The sequence below is a fragment of the Erythrolamprus reginae genome, chromosome 2 (genome assembly GCF_031021105.1).
Source record: "Erythrolamprus reginae isolate rEryReg1 chromosome 2, rEryReg1.hap1, whole genome shotgun sequence".
NCBI lineage: Eukaryota > Metazoa > Chordata > Lepidosauria > Squamata > Dipsadidae > Erythrolamprus > Erythrolamprus reginae.
The window spans coordinates 31,207,617-31,224,066 of record NC_091951.1 but is presented as its reverse complement, the minus strand read 5'-3'; the positions used below and the strand labels follow the sequence as shown (position 1 = coordinate 31,224,066).

At 42.7% G+C, this 16,450-nt stretch overlaps 1 protein-coding gene across 1 annotated transcript in view; it reads right to left on the bottom strand.

Moving 5' to 3' along the window:
- The window catches only part of LOC139163154 (zinc finger protein 135-like), a 45,895-nt gene extending 29,820 nt beyond the window's left edge, over nt 1-16,075 (bottom strand). The window contains exons 1-3 of the mRNA XM_070744126.1: nt 16,025-16,075; nt 12,527-12,610; nt 7,237-7,939 (exon numbers count right to left, since the gene is read on the bottom strand). Coding sequence (XP_070600227.1) covers nt 7,237-7,939; nt 12,527-12,560 — 737 coding nt within the window. The 5' untranslated portion in view covers nt 12,561-12,610; nt 16,025-16,075. The remainder of the gene's footprint in view (nt 1-7,236; nt 7,940-12,526; nt 12,611-16,024) is intronic.
- Between the last annotated feature and the right edge of the window lie 375 nt (nt 16,076-16,450).

Genomic DNA, 16,450 nt, shown 5'->3' with positions numbered 1-16,450 from the left:
CTTTCTGGGAGCAGGTCCTAGGATGCATTTGGAATGAGGGCAGCTGGTGGGGAAAGTGTATGGCCACGTTCTGTGGGTATGGCAGATAACTTCGGAGAGGGGCGGCATACAAATCTAAATAATAAATAAATAAATAAATAAATGCCTATTACATTCCGCAAATGACCATTGCAAACTTTGTAATACATACCGATTTCCAAATGCCCGAATTTTTTTGATTGACTGTGATAGTTAAAAGTGTGAGGACTGTTTATAAGTCACATTTTTCACTGCTATTCGAGCTTCAAAGGGTCATTAAATGAATGGTTGTAAGTCAAGACCTAAATGTATGAGTTGAAACTATGTGACTGGTACACAGTGCATCAATTTTAAGTAGATCAAGAAGAAGAAAAATATATTAAAAGAATTATGAAATGTAAACTGAGTTTTAAAACAACTTTGGGACATAATTCTTACAATTGCACTGTTAGTGCAAAAAGTTCAGGATTTAGAACCTAAAGAGTTTGGATAACTTAGACTTGAATTTAAAATGGGATTATGTAAAAAAAAGTATACTCAATGAAATTTTAAGCCTTGGGGTTGCTAGGGTTTGGAAATAGAATTAACCTAGCTAAGTAATGATGGAATAAATTAGGAAAAATAATGAAGAGTCATGATCATCAATAATGAAGAGTCATGATCATTTCTCAGAAAGCAATCGGCTAAAAATTATTATTTATTACTAGACGCCAGTATTGGAATTTTAACTCAGGAGCTTGTAGTTAAAAGGTATAATTGTCTGTTTTTCTCTTCCTTTTTCAAATAAATTGATTTTTAATACAAATACTGTATTTGACAAGAAGAAAATAAAACAGTAAAATCTTGCCTTTTTAATGTTTGGCTTTTTTTTAATCTCTGGATTTTTTGCAATGCCGGCAAAAACAGATTGAATTAGATTTATTTAATTAGAAATTTTGAAAATCAGTTTAGGGCTGGATATCATAAGTAACCAGGACACCTGCCTTAGATGAGAAGCCAACTGGATAATCTTGGGCCAGTCCCTCTCTCAGGTCTTGGAAGAAGATAACAGCAAACCAGTTTGGAAAATGTTGCCAAGAGTCAACACAAAGAAAAAAACCCACATTCTTATAGCTTGCTTTTCCAACACAATTGTGTATCTAGGCTCCACTAATGTTCTATAGCAGTGTTTCCCAACCTTGGCAACTTGAAGATATTTGGACTTCAACTCCCAGAATTCCCCAGCCAGCAAATGCTGGCTGGGGAATTCTGGGAGTTGAAGTCCAAATATCTTCAAGTTGCCAAGGTTGGGAAACCCTGTACTATAGCAGTGATGGCGAATAGCACCCCTGCTGCCCCTTCCACACATGCGCAGAGGCCTAACTGAAGCCTCCAAACCTCCAATAGGCCCGTTGGGCTGTTTTTTCCCCTCCCCAGGCTTTGGAGGCTTTCCTGAAATGTGGGAAGGACAAAAACCAGCCCATTGGACCTACCGGAAGTTCGTTTCCAAACTTCTAGTAGGCCATTGGGTCCATTTTTAGCCATGCATAGGCTTCAGAGGCTTTTGTGAAGCCCAGGAAGGGTGAAAACGGTTTTTCCCTACCCTCCAAGAAGCCAAAAGCCAGCACACGCATGCTGGAGCTGACATAGGGCAACACCTCCCCCGCCCTCAGATATGGCTCCACATGCCACCTGTGCCATAGGTTCATCATCACGGTTCTCTAGGTTTCTGGGGAGTTCCTAAGAACTGGAACAATTCAACACAGTAGTTATCTATCAATGTTTCTCAACCTTGGCCACCTGAGCCGGGCTGGCGCAGCAGGTAGAGTGCTGTACTGCAGGCCACTGAAACTGACTGTAGATCTGTAGGTCAGCGGTTCAAATCACCGGCTCAACGTTGACTCAGCCTTCCATCCTTCCGAGGTGGGTAAAATGAGGACCTGGATTGTGGGGGCAATATGCTGGCTCTGTTAAAAAGAGCTATTGCTAACATGTTGTCAGCCGCCCTGAGTCTAAGGAGAAGGGCGGCATAAAAATTGAATGAATAAAAATAAATAAATAAAATTTAAAAAGGTGTGGTCTTCAACTCCCAGAAATCCAGATTAAATCCACACATCTTAAAGTGGCCAAGTTTAAAAAACTGCTGTAGTGGAAGGTTTGCACCCCATAGAACAGTGTTGGTGAATCTTTTCGGCACCGCGTGGGTTTGTTTGTTTGTTTGTTTGTTTGTTCGTTCGTTCGTTCATTCGTTCATTCATTCATTCATTTATTTATTTATTGGATTTGTATGCCGCCCCTCTCCGCAGACTCGGGGCAGCTAACAACAGTAATAAAACAACATATAATAATAATCCAATACTAAAAACAGTTAAAAACCCATTATTATAAAAGAAACCAAACATACATACAGACATACCATGCATAAATTGTAAAGGCCTAGGGGAAAAGAGTATCTTAATTCCCCCATGCCTGGCGGCAGAGGTGGGTTATAAGTAGCTTACGAAAGGCAAGGAGGGTGGGGGCTAATCCAGGAGCAAGATGTATCAATGTGTCTATCAGAGGTGGGTTCCTCCCAGTTCTGCTGAACTGGTAGCAGTAGCGGGTTCCTACCAGTAAGGATGAAGACACCGTACCAGTAGTAAAACTGGAGTTGCGCTCACAGCTTCGGGTTCTTGGCATGCGCGCATGCATGTCCTAGTGAAATGTTGCTTCTGTGCATGCGGAGAGTGGCGGCATACAAATCAAATCAAATCAATCAATAAAATAAATAAAATAAATAAAATAAATAAATAAAATAAATAAAATAAATAAAATAAATAAAATAAATAAAATAAATAAAATTAAATAAATAAATAAATAAATAAATAAATAAATAAAATAAATAAAATAAATAAAATAAATAAATAAAATAAATAAAATAAATAAAATAAATAAAATAAATAAAATAAATAAAATAAATAAAATAAATAAAATAAATAAAATAAATAAAATAAATAAAATAAATAAAATAAATAAAATAAATAAAATAAATAAAATAAATAAAATAAATAAAATAAATAAAATAAATAAAATAAATAAAATAAATAAAATAAATAAAATAAATAAAATAAATAAATAAAATAAATAAAATAAATAAATAAATTTGTGTGAGGGAATGTGCGTATGAGATTTTGGTGATTTTTTTTTGCTTTCGCGCATGCACAGAAGTAAAAAAAAATCAATGAAATCTCTCATGTGCACACACGTCCCCTCATGAGATTTGGCTTCCTGTGCAGGCAGATACAAAATTTTGTTGGGACGCACGCACAGACTAGAGACCTGAAGCTGCACATGCAACACATCAGCAGCAGCGGTAGTGGCAACCCCTGCCTGACAGGTAGACCTGCTGGTGACATCACAATGACATCATAGAACTGGTTTGGTCGGTGCAGGTCCATGAGCGCCATATTTTTTTAGATTTGGGGGGGGGATTTTTTTGGATTTTTTGGGGGTGGTAGTGGGATTTTTTTGGGGGGTGGAATGTTTTTAGATTTTGGAGGGAGGTGGAATTTTTTAGATTTTTTGGGGGGTGGAATTCTTTTAGATTTTTTGGGGGGGTGGATTTTTTTTGGATTTTTTTGAGTGGGTGGATATAGTACATGTTAATATGTACTATAATACTATACTTGTTTGACAAATAAAAAAATAAAATAAAATAAAATAAAAAATAAAATAAATAAAAAATAAAATAAAATAAATAAATAATCAACTCACTGCTGTAGCTTTTCCTTTAAAAATTAACTTTCTCACCAATAAGGATCAGGAGTTCCTTCCAGGAAAGCAAGTGGGATGGCTGAAGGAAAAATGGATCATCCCATCGTCCCTTTGTCAGTTTTTATGCTAGCCACAGAGGAAATGCATTCTCTGTGATCAACATGGAAATGCAACAGGCAGCAAAACCTAGTTAAGGAATAAGGATGGCCCAGCTGCTTTGCTAGAGCAATAAATCAGATCCCGATATTTCTAAGCTCGTGATTGAAGGAGAAGCTTCTCTTCTATGTGGCTGTAATGGGAATCCTAGTTCTATCAGGTTCAGTATCTGTCCTAATCACATTGATCCAATCTATAACTAAGGAACTAAGTAAGCCACTGAATTTCCTGACTGTTAGAACCATTAATCAATGGAATGCCTTGCCTTGTCTTGAGAAGTTGTGAATGCTCTATCACTGGAAGTTTTTAAGAAGAGACTGGACAGTCATTTGTCTGAAATGTTGTTGTTGCTGTTATTATTATAGAAACATAGAAACATAGAAGTCTGACGGCAGAAAAAGTCCTCCTGATCCATCTAGTCTGCCCTTATACTTTTTCTGTATTTTATCTTAGGATGGATATATGTTTATCCCAGGCATGTTTAAATTCAGCTACTGTGGATTTATCTACCACGTCTGCTGGAAGTTTGTTCCAAGGATCTACTACTCTTTCAGTAAAGTAATATTTTCTCATGTTGCTTTTTAATTAGATTGTTGCTTATTAATTAGATTTGCATGCCACCCCTCTCTGCAGACTCGGGGCAGCTCACAACAATAGAACAATGTACAACAAATCTAATAATTTAAAAATCACTAAAAGTTTTGGTTATGGGGCCGTGATGGCGAACCTAGGGCATGCGTGCCACAGGTAGCACCCAGAGCCATATTGGAGGGCACACAAGACGTTGCCTTATGTCAGCTCCAGCGTACATGTGTGCACTAGCCAGCTGATTTCCAGCCTTGGGGAAGGCTGTTTGGCCTGCCACATGTTTCAGGGAAGCTTCCTTCTAGCCCCGGAGTGCAAAAAAAAATGCCCCACGACAAACCAGAAGTTTGGAATATGCACTTCCGGTTTGTCCGTTGTGCATTTTTTTTGCACTCCGGAGGGTTCAGGGAAGTTTCCTGAAGCCCCTGAGGGCAAAAAACGGCCCTTGTTCTTGTGTTCACTTTCCTATTAAAAACACTTCCCTCCTGGACCTTATTTAACCCTTTAATATATTTAAATGTTTCGATCATGTCCCCCCTTTTCCTTCTGTCCTCCAGACTATACAGATTGAGTTCATTAAGTCTTTCCTGATACGTTTTATGCTTAAGACCTTCCAACATTCTTGTAGCCCGTCTTTGGACCCGTTCAATTTTGTCAATATCTTTTTGTAGGTGAGGTCTCCAGAACTGAACACAGTATTCCAAATGTGGTCTCACCAGCGCTTTGTACAGTGGGATCACAATCTTCCTCTTCCTGCTTGTTAAATTCACTTTAAAAATGTCTCACTTAACAACAGAAACATTGATCGTAAGTCAAGGTCTATCTGTAAACAATTATTATTATTATTATTATTATTATTATTATTATTATTATTAATTAGATTTGTATGCCGCCCCACTCCACAGACTCGGGGAGGCTCACAACAATAATAATAACAATATACAATGTAACAAATCTAATATTAAAAGAAAGTATTTTTTAAAAAAACGTCATTTAAAAAACATAAAACACAAGCATACCATACATAAAGTCTATAAGCTTGGGGGAGATGTCTCAATTCCCCATGCAATTTACGAAAGGCATGGAGGGTGGGGGCAGTTCTGATCTCTGAGGGGAGTTAATTCCAAAGGACTGGGGCCGCCACAAAGAAGGCTCTTCCCCTGGGGCCCGCCAGGCGACATTGTTAACATTGTTTAGTCGACAGGATCCGGCGAAGGCCAACTCTGTGGGACCTTATCGGCCGCTGGGATTCGTGCGGCAGAAGACGGTTCCGGAGATATTCTAGTCTGATGCCACGTAGGGCTTTATAGGTCATTACCAACACTTTGAATAAACGTGATAAGATAAACGTGGCTTAAGCCCAAAGAGTAGTTTACAAAAATATCTCAAGCCAGGCAACTCCCACAAATTCTCAAGAAGATAAAGAGGAGATGAGGAAGTACATTCATACATAACATAGTACATGTTATTACAGCTACAATTACACTACTAAGTAGTGTTAGGGCTACAGTGTCTGTTTCTTGGATTTGTCTACCATGTAAGGCTGACAACAACCAACCTGAGTGTGCCATTTCACTTAAGGGTAGAGCAGGTTTCAAGACATACTTTAATCTTTTCCTTCCCTATACAATGTGGCATTTTGATTAATAATCAACTAAGCCATCTCTTCCAGATGTCTCTTTCCCCCTGGAAATTATTTCGTGGATAAAAACAGTCGAACTCTGAAAATTCCATCACTATACAGTGATACCTCATCTTACAAACTTAATTGGTTCCGGGATGAGGTTCTTAAGGTGAAAAGTTTGTAAGACAAAACAATGTTTCCCATAGGAATCAATGGAAAAGCGATTAATGCGTGCAAGCCCAAAATTCCCCCTTTTTGCCAGCTGAAGCACCAATTTTTGCGCTGCTGGGATTACCCTGAGGTTGCCCTCCATAACAAGCCCCACCTCTGGATGTCTGTGTTTTTGCGATGCTGCAGGAGAATCCCAGCAGGGGAATCCCAGCATCACAAAAACGAGTGCTTCGCTGACAACGGAAGTCCGGAGGTGGGGTTTCCCAGCGAAGGGAGCATCAGTGAAATCATAGCATCGCAAAAACCCCAAAGTGCTCGAAACCCACCTCCGGACCTCTGTGTTTTTGTGATGCTGCGATTTCATTGAGGCTCCCCTCACTGGGAAACCCCACCTCCGAACTTCCGTTGCCAGCGAAGCACCCATCATCACAAAAACACGGAAGTCCAGAGGTGGGGTTTCCCATGGAGGGGAGCCTCAGGGGAATCCCAGCAGCGCAAAAACGGGTGCTTCGCTGGCAATGGAAGTCCGGAGGTGGGGCATCCCAGCAGCGGTGGGTTTGTAAGGTGAAAATAGTTTGTAAGAAGAGGCAAAAAAAATTTAAATCCTGGGTTTGTATCTCGAAATCTTGTATGATGAGGCGTTTGTAAGACGAGGTATCACTGTATCTCAAACATCTTCCACTTTCGATCCTGTTTGCAAAGCCGCAAAAAAAGAGGGTTTGGCCATATAGTTAAGAGACCATAGTCACAAACTCTGCAGAGTTTATCAACCAATATTTTCTTGCTGCTATTCAAATACAGCTCTATTCTGTTTCATCCACGTTCTCTGTTACTAAACCCAAATAAAACCACAAGCAATTTATATGGTCTGTCCAACACGATCTGTCTCACATATAGGCAGTTTGGAATATGGATTCAAGCTAGAATGAGAATAATTCAAGAAGCTGGGCTGTGTATGGATTCTCTCGTGCTTAAGGAGGCCCGAACTTTGCTTGAATTTTTTCCCACACTGGGAACATTTGTAGGGTTTCTGCCCTGTGTGATTTCTCTTATGTCTAGTAAGGCTGGACTTGTTACTGAAGGTGTTTCCGCAGTCTGAGCACCGGTAAGGTTTTTCCCCAGTGTGGATCCTTTCGTGTTTCACAAGATTTGAGCTCTGGGAAAAGCGTTTCCCACAGATGGAGCAACCATACGGGGTCTCTCCCGTGTGAGTTCTCCCATGGACTAGAAGACTGGAGCTCTGCTTAAAGCTTTTGCCGCAATCTGAGCATATGTAAGGCCTCAGGCCGGTGTGGTTCCTCATATGCCTGATCAAACTCGAGCTCTGGCTAAAACGTTTCCCGCAGTTGAAGCAACCGAACGGCTTCTCTCCGGTGTGTTTCCTCTTGTGCCTGGTCAGGCTGGATTTGTTACTGAAGCTGTTCCCACATTCTGAGCATTTGTAGGGCTTTTCTCCCGTGTGAGTCCGGTCGTGGGTGAGGAGGGCCGATCGTTTCTTGAAGCCTTTCCCGCAGTCAGCACAGTTGTATCGCTTCTCAGTTGTCATGGGTCTCTCGTCATCCATTAGGCCCGACGGGTCACCAAAACCTTTGCCATACATCGGACAGTAATGGGGATCCTCTCCCGTGTAGATTCTTTCCTCCTCGTCACCTTCTGGAAGAGAGAATTGGGGTTATCAGTATGTATGTATGTATGTATGTATGTACGTATTTATTTATTTATTTATTTATTTATTTATAGAAACATAGAAACATAGAAGACTGACGGCAGAAAAAGACCTCATGGTCCATCTAGTCTGCCCTTATTCTATTTCCTGTATTTTATCTTAGGATGGATATATGTTTATCCCAGGCATGTTTCAATTCAGTGACTGTGGATTTACCAACCACGTCTGCTGGAAGCTTGTTCCAAGCATCTACTACTCTTTCAGTAAAATAATATTTTCTCATGTTGCTTCTGATCTTTCCCCCAACTGACCTCAGATTGTGCCCCCTTGTTCTTGTGTTCACCTTCCTATTAAAAACACTTCCCTCCTGAACCTTATTTAACCCTTTGACATATTTAAATGTTTTGATCATGTCCCCCCTTTCCCTTCTGTCCTCCAGACTATACAGATTGAGTTCATTAAGTCTGTAATTAATAATTAATTAATAATAATAATTTATTGGATTTGTATGCCGCCCCTCTCCGCAGACTCGGGACGGCTAACAACAATAATAAACACAACATGTACAATCCCATAATAAAAAACAACTAAAAACTCCTATTATAATACCAAACATACACACAAACATACCATGCATAACTTGCAATGGCCTAGGGGGAAGAGCTATCTCAACTCCCCCATGCCTGGCGGTATAAATGTGTCTTCAGTAGTTTACGAAAGACAGGGAGGGTGGGGGCAGTTCTAATCTCCGGGGGGAGTTGGTTCCAGGGGGCCGGGCCGCCACAGAGAAGGCTCTTCCCCTGGGGCCCGCCAAACGACATTGTTTAGTCGACGGGGCCCGGAGAAGGCCAACTCTGTGGGACCTTATCGAGCGCTGGGATTCGTGCGGTAGCAGGCGGTTCCGGAGGTAATCTGGTCCATTGCCATGTAGGGCTTTAAAGGTCATGACCAACACTTTGAATTGTGACCGGAAACTGATTGGCAGCCAATGCAAGCCACGGAGTGTTGAAGAAACGTGGGCGAATCTTGGAAGCCCCACGATGGCTCTCACGGCTGCGTTCTGCACGATCTGAAGTTTCCGAACACTTTTCAGAGGTAGCCCCATGTAGAGAGCGTTGCAGTAATCGAATGTATGTATGTATGTATGTATGTATGTATGCACGCACGCACGCACTTATTTATTTATTTATTTATTTATTTATTTATTTATTTATTTATTTATTTATTTATTTATTTATTTATGTTGAATGGGACCTTGCAGGTCATCAAGTCCAACCCGCTGCTTCAGCAGGAAATCCTACAATACCCCAGCCAAATGGCAGTCCAATCTCCTCTTGAAAATGTCCAAAGTTGGGGTGTTCACAACCTCCGCTGGCAGGCTGTTCCACTGGTTGATCGCTCTGACCATCAGGAAGTTCTTCCTTACTTCTAGGTTGAATCTCTCCTTGGTCAGCTTCCAACCATTGTTCCTTGTCTGGCCCTCTGGTGCCCTTTATGTAGGACTGGGGTTGATACAGGTAGGCCTCGACTTACAACCATTCTTTTAGTGACCACCCAAAGTTTCAACGGCACTTTAAAAAGTGACTTGTTGACTATTTTTCACGTTTACACCTGTTGCAGTATCCCCAGAAGTAGGTTCCTCCCGGTTTGGGCTGTTTCACATGAACCGGTAGCAAACCACTGGTGACATCACAGAGCCAGGTTGGTCGATGCCGGTCTGTGAACGCCATCTTTTTATGGGAGGCATGGGTGGGAGGCGGCCTTTTCTACAGCATCCCCCTCCCATTTTTAGATCACCTTGCAGGACTCTGTCTTTGCAGAAATGGAGCAGGTAGTTTGTATGGAGGATTGACAGGGGGGATGTGCGGCCCTCTGGAATGGAGAATGAGGCAAGAGACGGCAGAAGACTGTTGCCTTCTGGCAGAAGATACAGAACAACTAGAACTCGGACCACACGTTTCCTGAATAGTTTTTATCCCAGGGCTATACTCGCACTTAACAACGAACTAAAGGGTCACCATCAGTGAACTGTTGGACAATATTACTCGGTTTGTCATGTAGATGGTTGAGTGGTTCAGGGTGGGGAATTTGTAGTGGGTGGGACATTTTATTCTATTTTTTATTTTATTTTTAAATTTACCTATTCTGATTTTATGTATGGTGGGACTGGTCTCGGGGTGTCACACGACTTTCGTTGCCAATGACAATTAGTTGTTTTTGACAATGACAATAAAATTATTATTATTATTATTATTATTATTATTATTATTATTATTATTATTATTATTATTATTATTATTATAGGCTGTGCTGCCCCGGCCAAGCTCAAACACACTTCTTCTAGCCCATCCGCTCCACAGCACCGTGAACAATAATAATAATAATAATTAATAATTAATAATAATTTATTGGATTTGTATGCCGCCCCTCTCCGCAGACTCGGGCGGCTAACAACAACAATAAACACAACATGTACAATCCAATAATAAAAAACAACTAAAAACCCCTATTATAAAACCAAACATACACACAAACATACCATGCATAACTTGTAATGGCCTAGGGGGAAAGGCTATCTCAACTCCCCCATGCCTGGCGGTATAAATGAGTCTTGAGTAGTTTACGAAAGACAGGGAGGGTGGGGGCAATTCTAATCTCCGGGGGGAGTTGGACAAGACAATTGGCAGCACCTCCCTGCCCAGCCTTCCTCGTGGAGCATTGCTGCACTGGTGGCTCTATCTCGCCACGTCCCACAAACTTTCCAGTAGACAGATGAAGTGAGGGACAGGCAGGAGCGCATAGGCCTGGCCAGCCTTTGGCTTACCTCTTGGGCGAGGCATGGAAACCTCCCAGCAAGGCCATCCGCCGGCTCTCCAGACAATGTCCCTTTCTCCCTGCCCTGCCAAGGCCCCTGCCAGCCCAGAGATAGTATTCTGGGATGTCATATGACAGGAGATGTGCCCCTGCCAGTCTGGAGCACAGTTGCTGCTGCCGTTGCCCCTCTCGCCTTCCTGGCTTTAGCTCCGGGAACTTCACAGGCCAGGAAATGTCGGGGTGGGCACCTATGGAGCTCTGCCAGCCTCAGGTGCACCCACCTCCAGGCTGATGGGGGCCTTGGCGGGGCAGGGAGAAAGTGGTGCTACCTGGAGGGCCAGCGGATGGGCGTGCCAAGAAAGAAAGAAAGGGAGGGAGGGGGAGAGAGAGAGAGAGAAAGAGAGAGAAAGAAAGAAAAAGATAGTGTTGTAATCATAGGTTTATAGGCACTGAAATTTGGGATGGAATATTGCTGGAGGGTGATATTTTAGACTAATTGGGTGCTGAATAAAACCTTATTCTTCCTCTATAAAAAGCAGCAAAATCCAGGCTGAATAAGCAAGTTGCAGGATCCATGACCATGTGGAAATACAACATGAAGAAAACCTATAGCTAACTTCCATATAAGGAAATATATGCCTTACTCTCAATCACCAGTAAGCACACAATCCAGGAAAAGGCAAAGAATGGAGCTTCCGTTAATTACCTATAGGGAAGCCACAAGGGAAGCCTTATATGGTGCATGAGTGAATGGTAGTAGGGGGATGGCTTAATGTATGTGGCGTTCGCAAATTGGTTATTCTGTACCACATGTCAGGAAAAGTGAAATACAATAAAAGGAGCGATCTTGATTTAACAGAGGTCGTCTCATCGAGAAAACTTTCTCTCTGTTGCTTCATTCTGATGTGGCAATTATGGCATCCAGTGCCTCCCTAGAGGTCGACCCACTGGGGGAGGGCTGTTTGCCTTCAAGATAGAGAGGGAGGAAGGAAGGAAGGAAGGAAAGGAAGAAAGGAAGGAAGGAAGGAAGGAAGGAAGAAAAAGAGAGAGAGAGAGAGAGAAAGAAAGAAAGAAAGAAAGAAAGAAAGAAAGAAAGAAAGAAAGAAAGAAAGAAAGACAGACAGACAGACTTGGGAAACTAGCATCATTTCATCAAGCCCATCCATAACATTAAGAATTTAGTGAACAATGAAGTAGTTTTACTGAGTTTACTAAGTTTGTAGTTACTAAGGTTCTTGATAAATGAATACCAGACTTTGAAAACCTGGTATCACTGGATCATGTTTAACAATTTTGTTGAAATTAACAAAAGATTTTTAAATTGGATTTTGAATAAATGTACAATTAATTGTTACAGTTTTGAATTTTACTGTTACTATCTATCTTAGTGGGTCGGGCAAACCACTATTCCGAACAATGCTATTTATCGGTGATGGGGTAAGGGGGTATTGAGAATGAGTTTGTAGCACCAAGGGGGTTGTGGACTGAAAAAAATTGGGAACCACTGGACTAGATGACCTACAAGGTCCCTTCCAACTCTTGTTAATCTGTTAAAGCAATGGCATTCCTCAGATAGCAAACACATTGGTAATGGGTTCTGCGCTGCTGCTCCATCTCTTTCTTTAAAGTGTCAAGATACCTGCAGGCAACTGCTGGAGAAACATCTGTGAAATATTTCCCAATCAATTCCTTCTGGAGTCAGGGAAGAACCCGATTCACTCTGCGTTGATTGACAAATCATGAGAAGAAAGAGCCCTCACCTAGAACAATGATGCTGCCAGAATCTTCTTCCATAACAACGCCAAATCCAACATTTGTGATTAGCTCCAGAAAACCATTTGCTCCTGTCACAGGGGATGAAAGAAGAATAAAAATAATAACATTTTTATATATTAATTTTGGGGAAAATAGTACCATGATTTGAGCAGCTGAGTATTTTTTTCCCCTGCCTACTTCTATTCTCCTGGGCTAAAATTGCTGGCTTTTTAGACCCCTATTCAACAGAGTTCAACCCTCACTCCATGCCAATTTTAAAATGGGTTTTCAAATATGGAAGAGTTATAAGTGATCACTTATAACTGTTGGTTGTATGGGCCTGGGGAATTCTGGGAGTTGAAGTCCACACAGCTTCAAATTGCCACGGTTGAGAAAATTGCTGGATTTTAAGAAGGTTGTTCCCTCTGGAATCAACTCCCCCCAGAGATCAGGGCTGCCCCCACCCTCCTTGCCTTTCACAAACTCCTAAAAACCCACCTCTGCCGCCAGGCATGGGGAAATTGATTCCCCTCGGCCGTCCTGTTTTATGTATGGTTTGTTTGGGATGTATGATTGTTTTTATATCAAGGGTTTTAATTGTTTTGTTTTGGATTTGGATTGTATATTGTTGTTGTGAGCCGCTCCGAGTCTTCGGAGAGGGGCGGCATACAAATCTAATTATTATTAATAATAATAATAATAATAATAATAATAATAATAATAATAATAATAAATATTAATAAAGTGTAGAGGCCTCTGCTGAGGAGGTGGTGCTGCCCAAGTCCTTCAGGATTGGGCAGCATAGAAGTCGAATGAATGAATGAATGAATGAATGAATGAATGAGGCCCCGACCCTCTGGAACCAACTCCCCCCCGGAGATTAGGACTGCCCCCACCCTCCTTGCCTTTCGCAAACCTCTTAAAACCCACCTCTTTCGTCAGGAATGGGGAAATTGATTACCCTGGGGTCTCTCTGCTTTATGTATGGTTTGTATGAGATGTATGATTGTTTTTATATTAAGGGTTTTTAAATTGTCTTTTTAAACTATTGGATTTGTATTGTTTTGCTGTTGTAAGACGCTCCGAGTCTCCGGAGAGGGGCGGCATACAAATCTTTTTGTAAACTACTCTTTGGGCTTAAGCCACATTTATCTGTTTACAGATAGACTTTGACTTACGATCAATGCTTCTGTTGTTAAGTGAAACATTTTTAAAGTGAATTTAACAAGCAGGAAGAGGGAGATTGTGATCCCGCTGTATAGAGCGCTGGGGAGACATTTGGAATACTGTATTCAGTTCTGGAGACCACACCTACAAAAAAATATTGATAAAATTGAACGGGTCCAAAGACGGGCTACAAGAATGGTGGAAGGTCTTAAGCATAAAACTTATCAGGACTTAATGAACTCAATCTGTATAGTGTAGAGCAGTGTTTCCCAACCTTTTTTGAGCCGCGGCACATTATTCATATTTTCAAAATCCCGGGGAACACTGAAAGGGGGGGGCGGGGCGGGGGGGGAGGGCTAAAGAAAAGTTTGGACAAAAAAACCCTCTCTCTTCCTCCCTTTCGCTCTATTTCTCCCTCTTTCTCTTTTCCTTCCTTCCCTTCTTTCTCTCTCTCCATCCCTCTTTCTTTCTTTCTCTCTTTTTTGCTCTCTTTCTCTCTCCCTCCTTCCCTTCCTCTATGTCTTTCTCTCTCCTTTGCTCTCTCTCTCTCTCTCTCTGTCTCTCTTGCTATCTCTTTCTTGCTTTTCTCTCTCTCTTGCTCTCTCTCTCTCTTTCACTGTCTTGCTATATGTCTCTTTCTTTCTCTTTGCCTCTCTTGCTATCTCTCTTTCTTTCTCTTTCTCTCTTTCTCTCTCTCTGTCTCTCTTGCTATGTCTCTCTTTCTTTCTCTTTCTCTCTCTCTCTGTGCCTCTCTTGCTAAGTCTCTCTTTTTCTCTTGCTATGTCTCTCTTTCTTTTTCTCTCTCTCTGCCTCTCTTGCTATGTCTCTCTTTCTCTGCCTCTCTTTCTTGCTCTGTCTCTCTCTCTCTGCCTCTCTTGCTATGTCTCTCTTTCTCTCTCTCTCTTTCTCTGCCTCTCTTTCTTGCTCTGTCTCTTTCTCTGCCTCTCTTGCTATGTCTCTCTTTCTCTCTCTGCCTCTCTTATATGTCTCTCTTTCTTTCTCTCTCTCTCTCTCAGCTGACTGCAAGCGGGAGCCCTGACGGCGGCAGCTGGACGTGCTGCTGGACACCGTATATGCCAGGCCCGCAGCGCCAGCATGTACGACGTCTAGCAGCACGTCCAACCGCCACCGTCAGGGCTCCCGCTTGCAGTCAGCTGAGAGAGAGAGAGAGAGCGCTCCCTCTCGCCGCCGCCATCTCCCCACGACTGCCTGCGGCCACTGCGGCCGCCCCCGCCCCCCGCTCCCATCGCCAGTGCCCTCCCGCCGGGCCACAAAGGAAACTTGCCGTCGACACAGGAGAAGCTCCAGCTGGGCGGGGCGCTGCCAGTACTTCCGTCTTGGGGCTCCCGCTCGCAGCTGTCAACCGGCTCCTGCTCGATGCCGCGGTTTTCGGCGCTCTCCTGCTGGGTCCCAAAGAAGGAAGGCGGGGAAAAGGCGCGAAGAATAAAGCTCTCCTTCCTGCCTTCCTTCTTTGGCGCCCAGCAGGAGAGCGCCGAAAACCGCGGCATCGAGCAGGAGGCGGGGGACAGCTGCGAGCGGGAGCCCCAGGACGGAAGTACCGGCAGCGCCCCGCCCAGCTGGAGCTTAGCGGCACACCTGGCCATGTCTCGCGGCACACCGGTGTGCCGCGGCACACCGGTTGGGAAACGCTGGTGTAGAGGACAGAAGGAAAAGTGGGGACATGATCAAAACATTTAAATGTGTTAAAGGGTTAAATAAGGTTCAGGAGGGAAGTGTTTTTAATAGGAAAGTGAACACAAGAACAAGGGGACACAATCTGAAGTTAGTTGGGGGAAAGATCAAAAGCAAGGTGAGAAAATATTATTTTACTGAAAGAGTAGTAGATGCTTGGAACAAACTTCCAGCAGACATGGTTGGTAAATCCACAGTAACTGAATTTAAGCATGCCTGGGATAAACAAATATCCATCCTAAGATAAAACACAGGAAATAGTATAAGGGCAGGCTAGATGGATCATGATGTTTTTTTCTGCTGTCAATCTTCTATGTTTCTGTTTCTTCTCCCACCCCACTTGTTTTACCACTCGTCGGGCGTTTTTTCTCTTTTCCCCGGTCGAATGTATGCTCCCCCCCTCCTCTCTTTTTCAACACCCCACCACTACCACCACTTTTGGAGAGAAAACAAACTTTTACAAATGGGTTAAGTTCCACCCATCCCGCACCAGCTGCATCAGGGCATCCCTGTAAAGGACTCCCTATCGGGAAGAAGAAAGGTGAGTTTTTAAAAGCTGGGAGGCACTTGAGGGGAGGAAGCATTTTTAAGCGGTCGCCAACCCTGATTAAGGCATCCCAACGCACACACCAATTCAAACAGACCTGGGAAGACTCTCTCCTTCTCCTTTCCTGTGTTTTAAAGGCGGCTTCTTCCTTGCTTTCCGCTTCCTGTCATGTGACCGAGGCCACGCCAGGAGACTGGCAAGGGCAGACCTGACTAATCAGCTGTTGGGGCGGATGGATGAATGAAGGTTGGGGAACCCGGGATACTCAAGCGTGCGGATCCTAAGGGCAGCAAAAGAAGACTGTACAGTAATGAGTACAAGTAGTCAGTCCTCGGCTCACTTATTTAGTGACCGTTGCAGCATCCCCCTAGTCACTGATCAAAATTCAGCCGCTTGGCAGCTGACTCGTATTTTATGAAGGTGGCAGTATCCCAGGGTCACTTGATCATCACCTTTTGGAATCTTCTGACAAGCAAAATCAAAGGGAAAGCCGAATAGAGTAGAATAGAATAGCATAGAATAG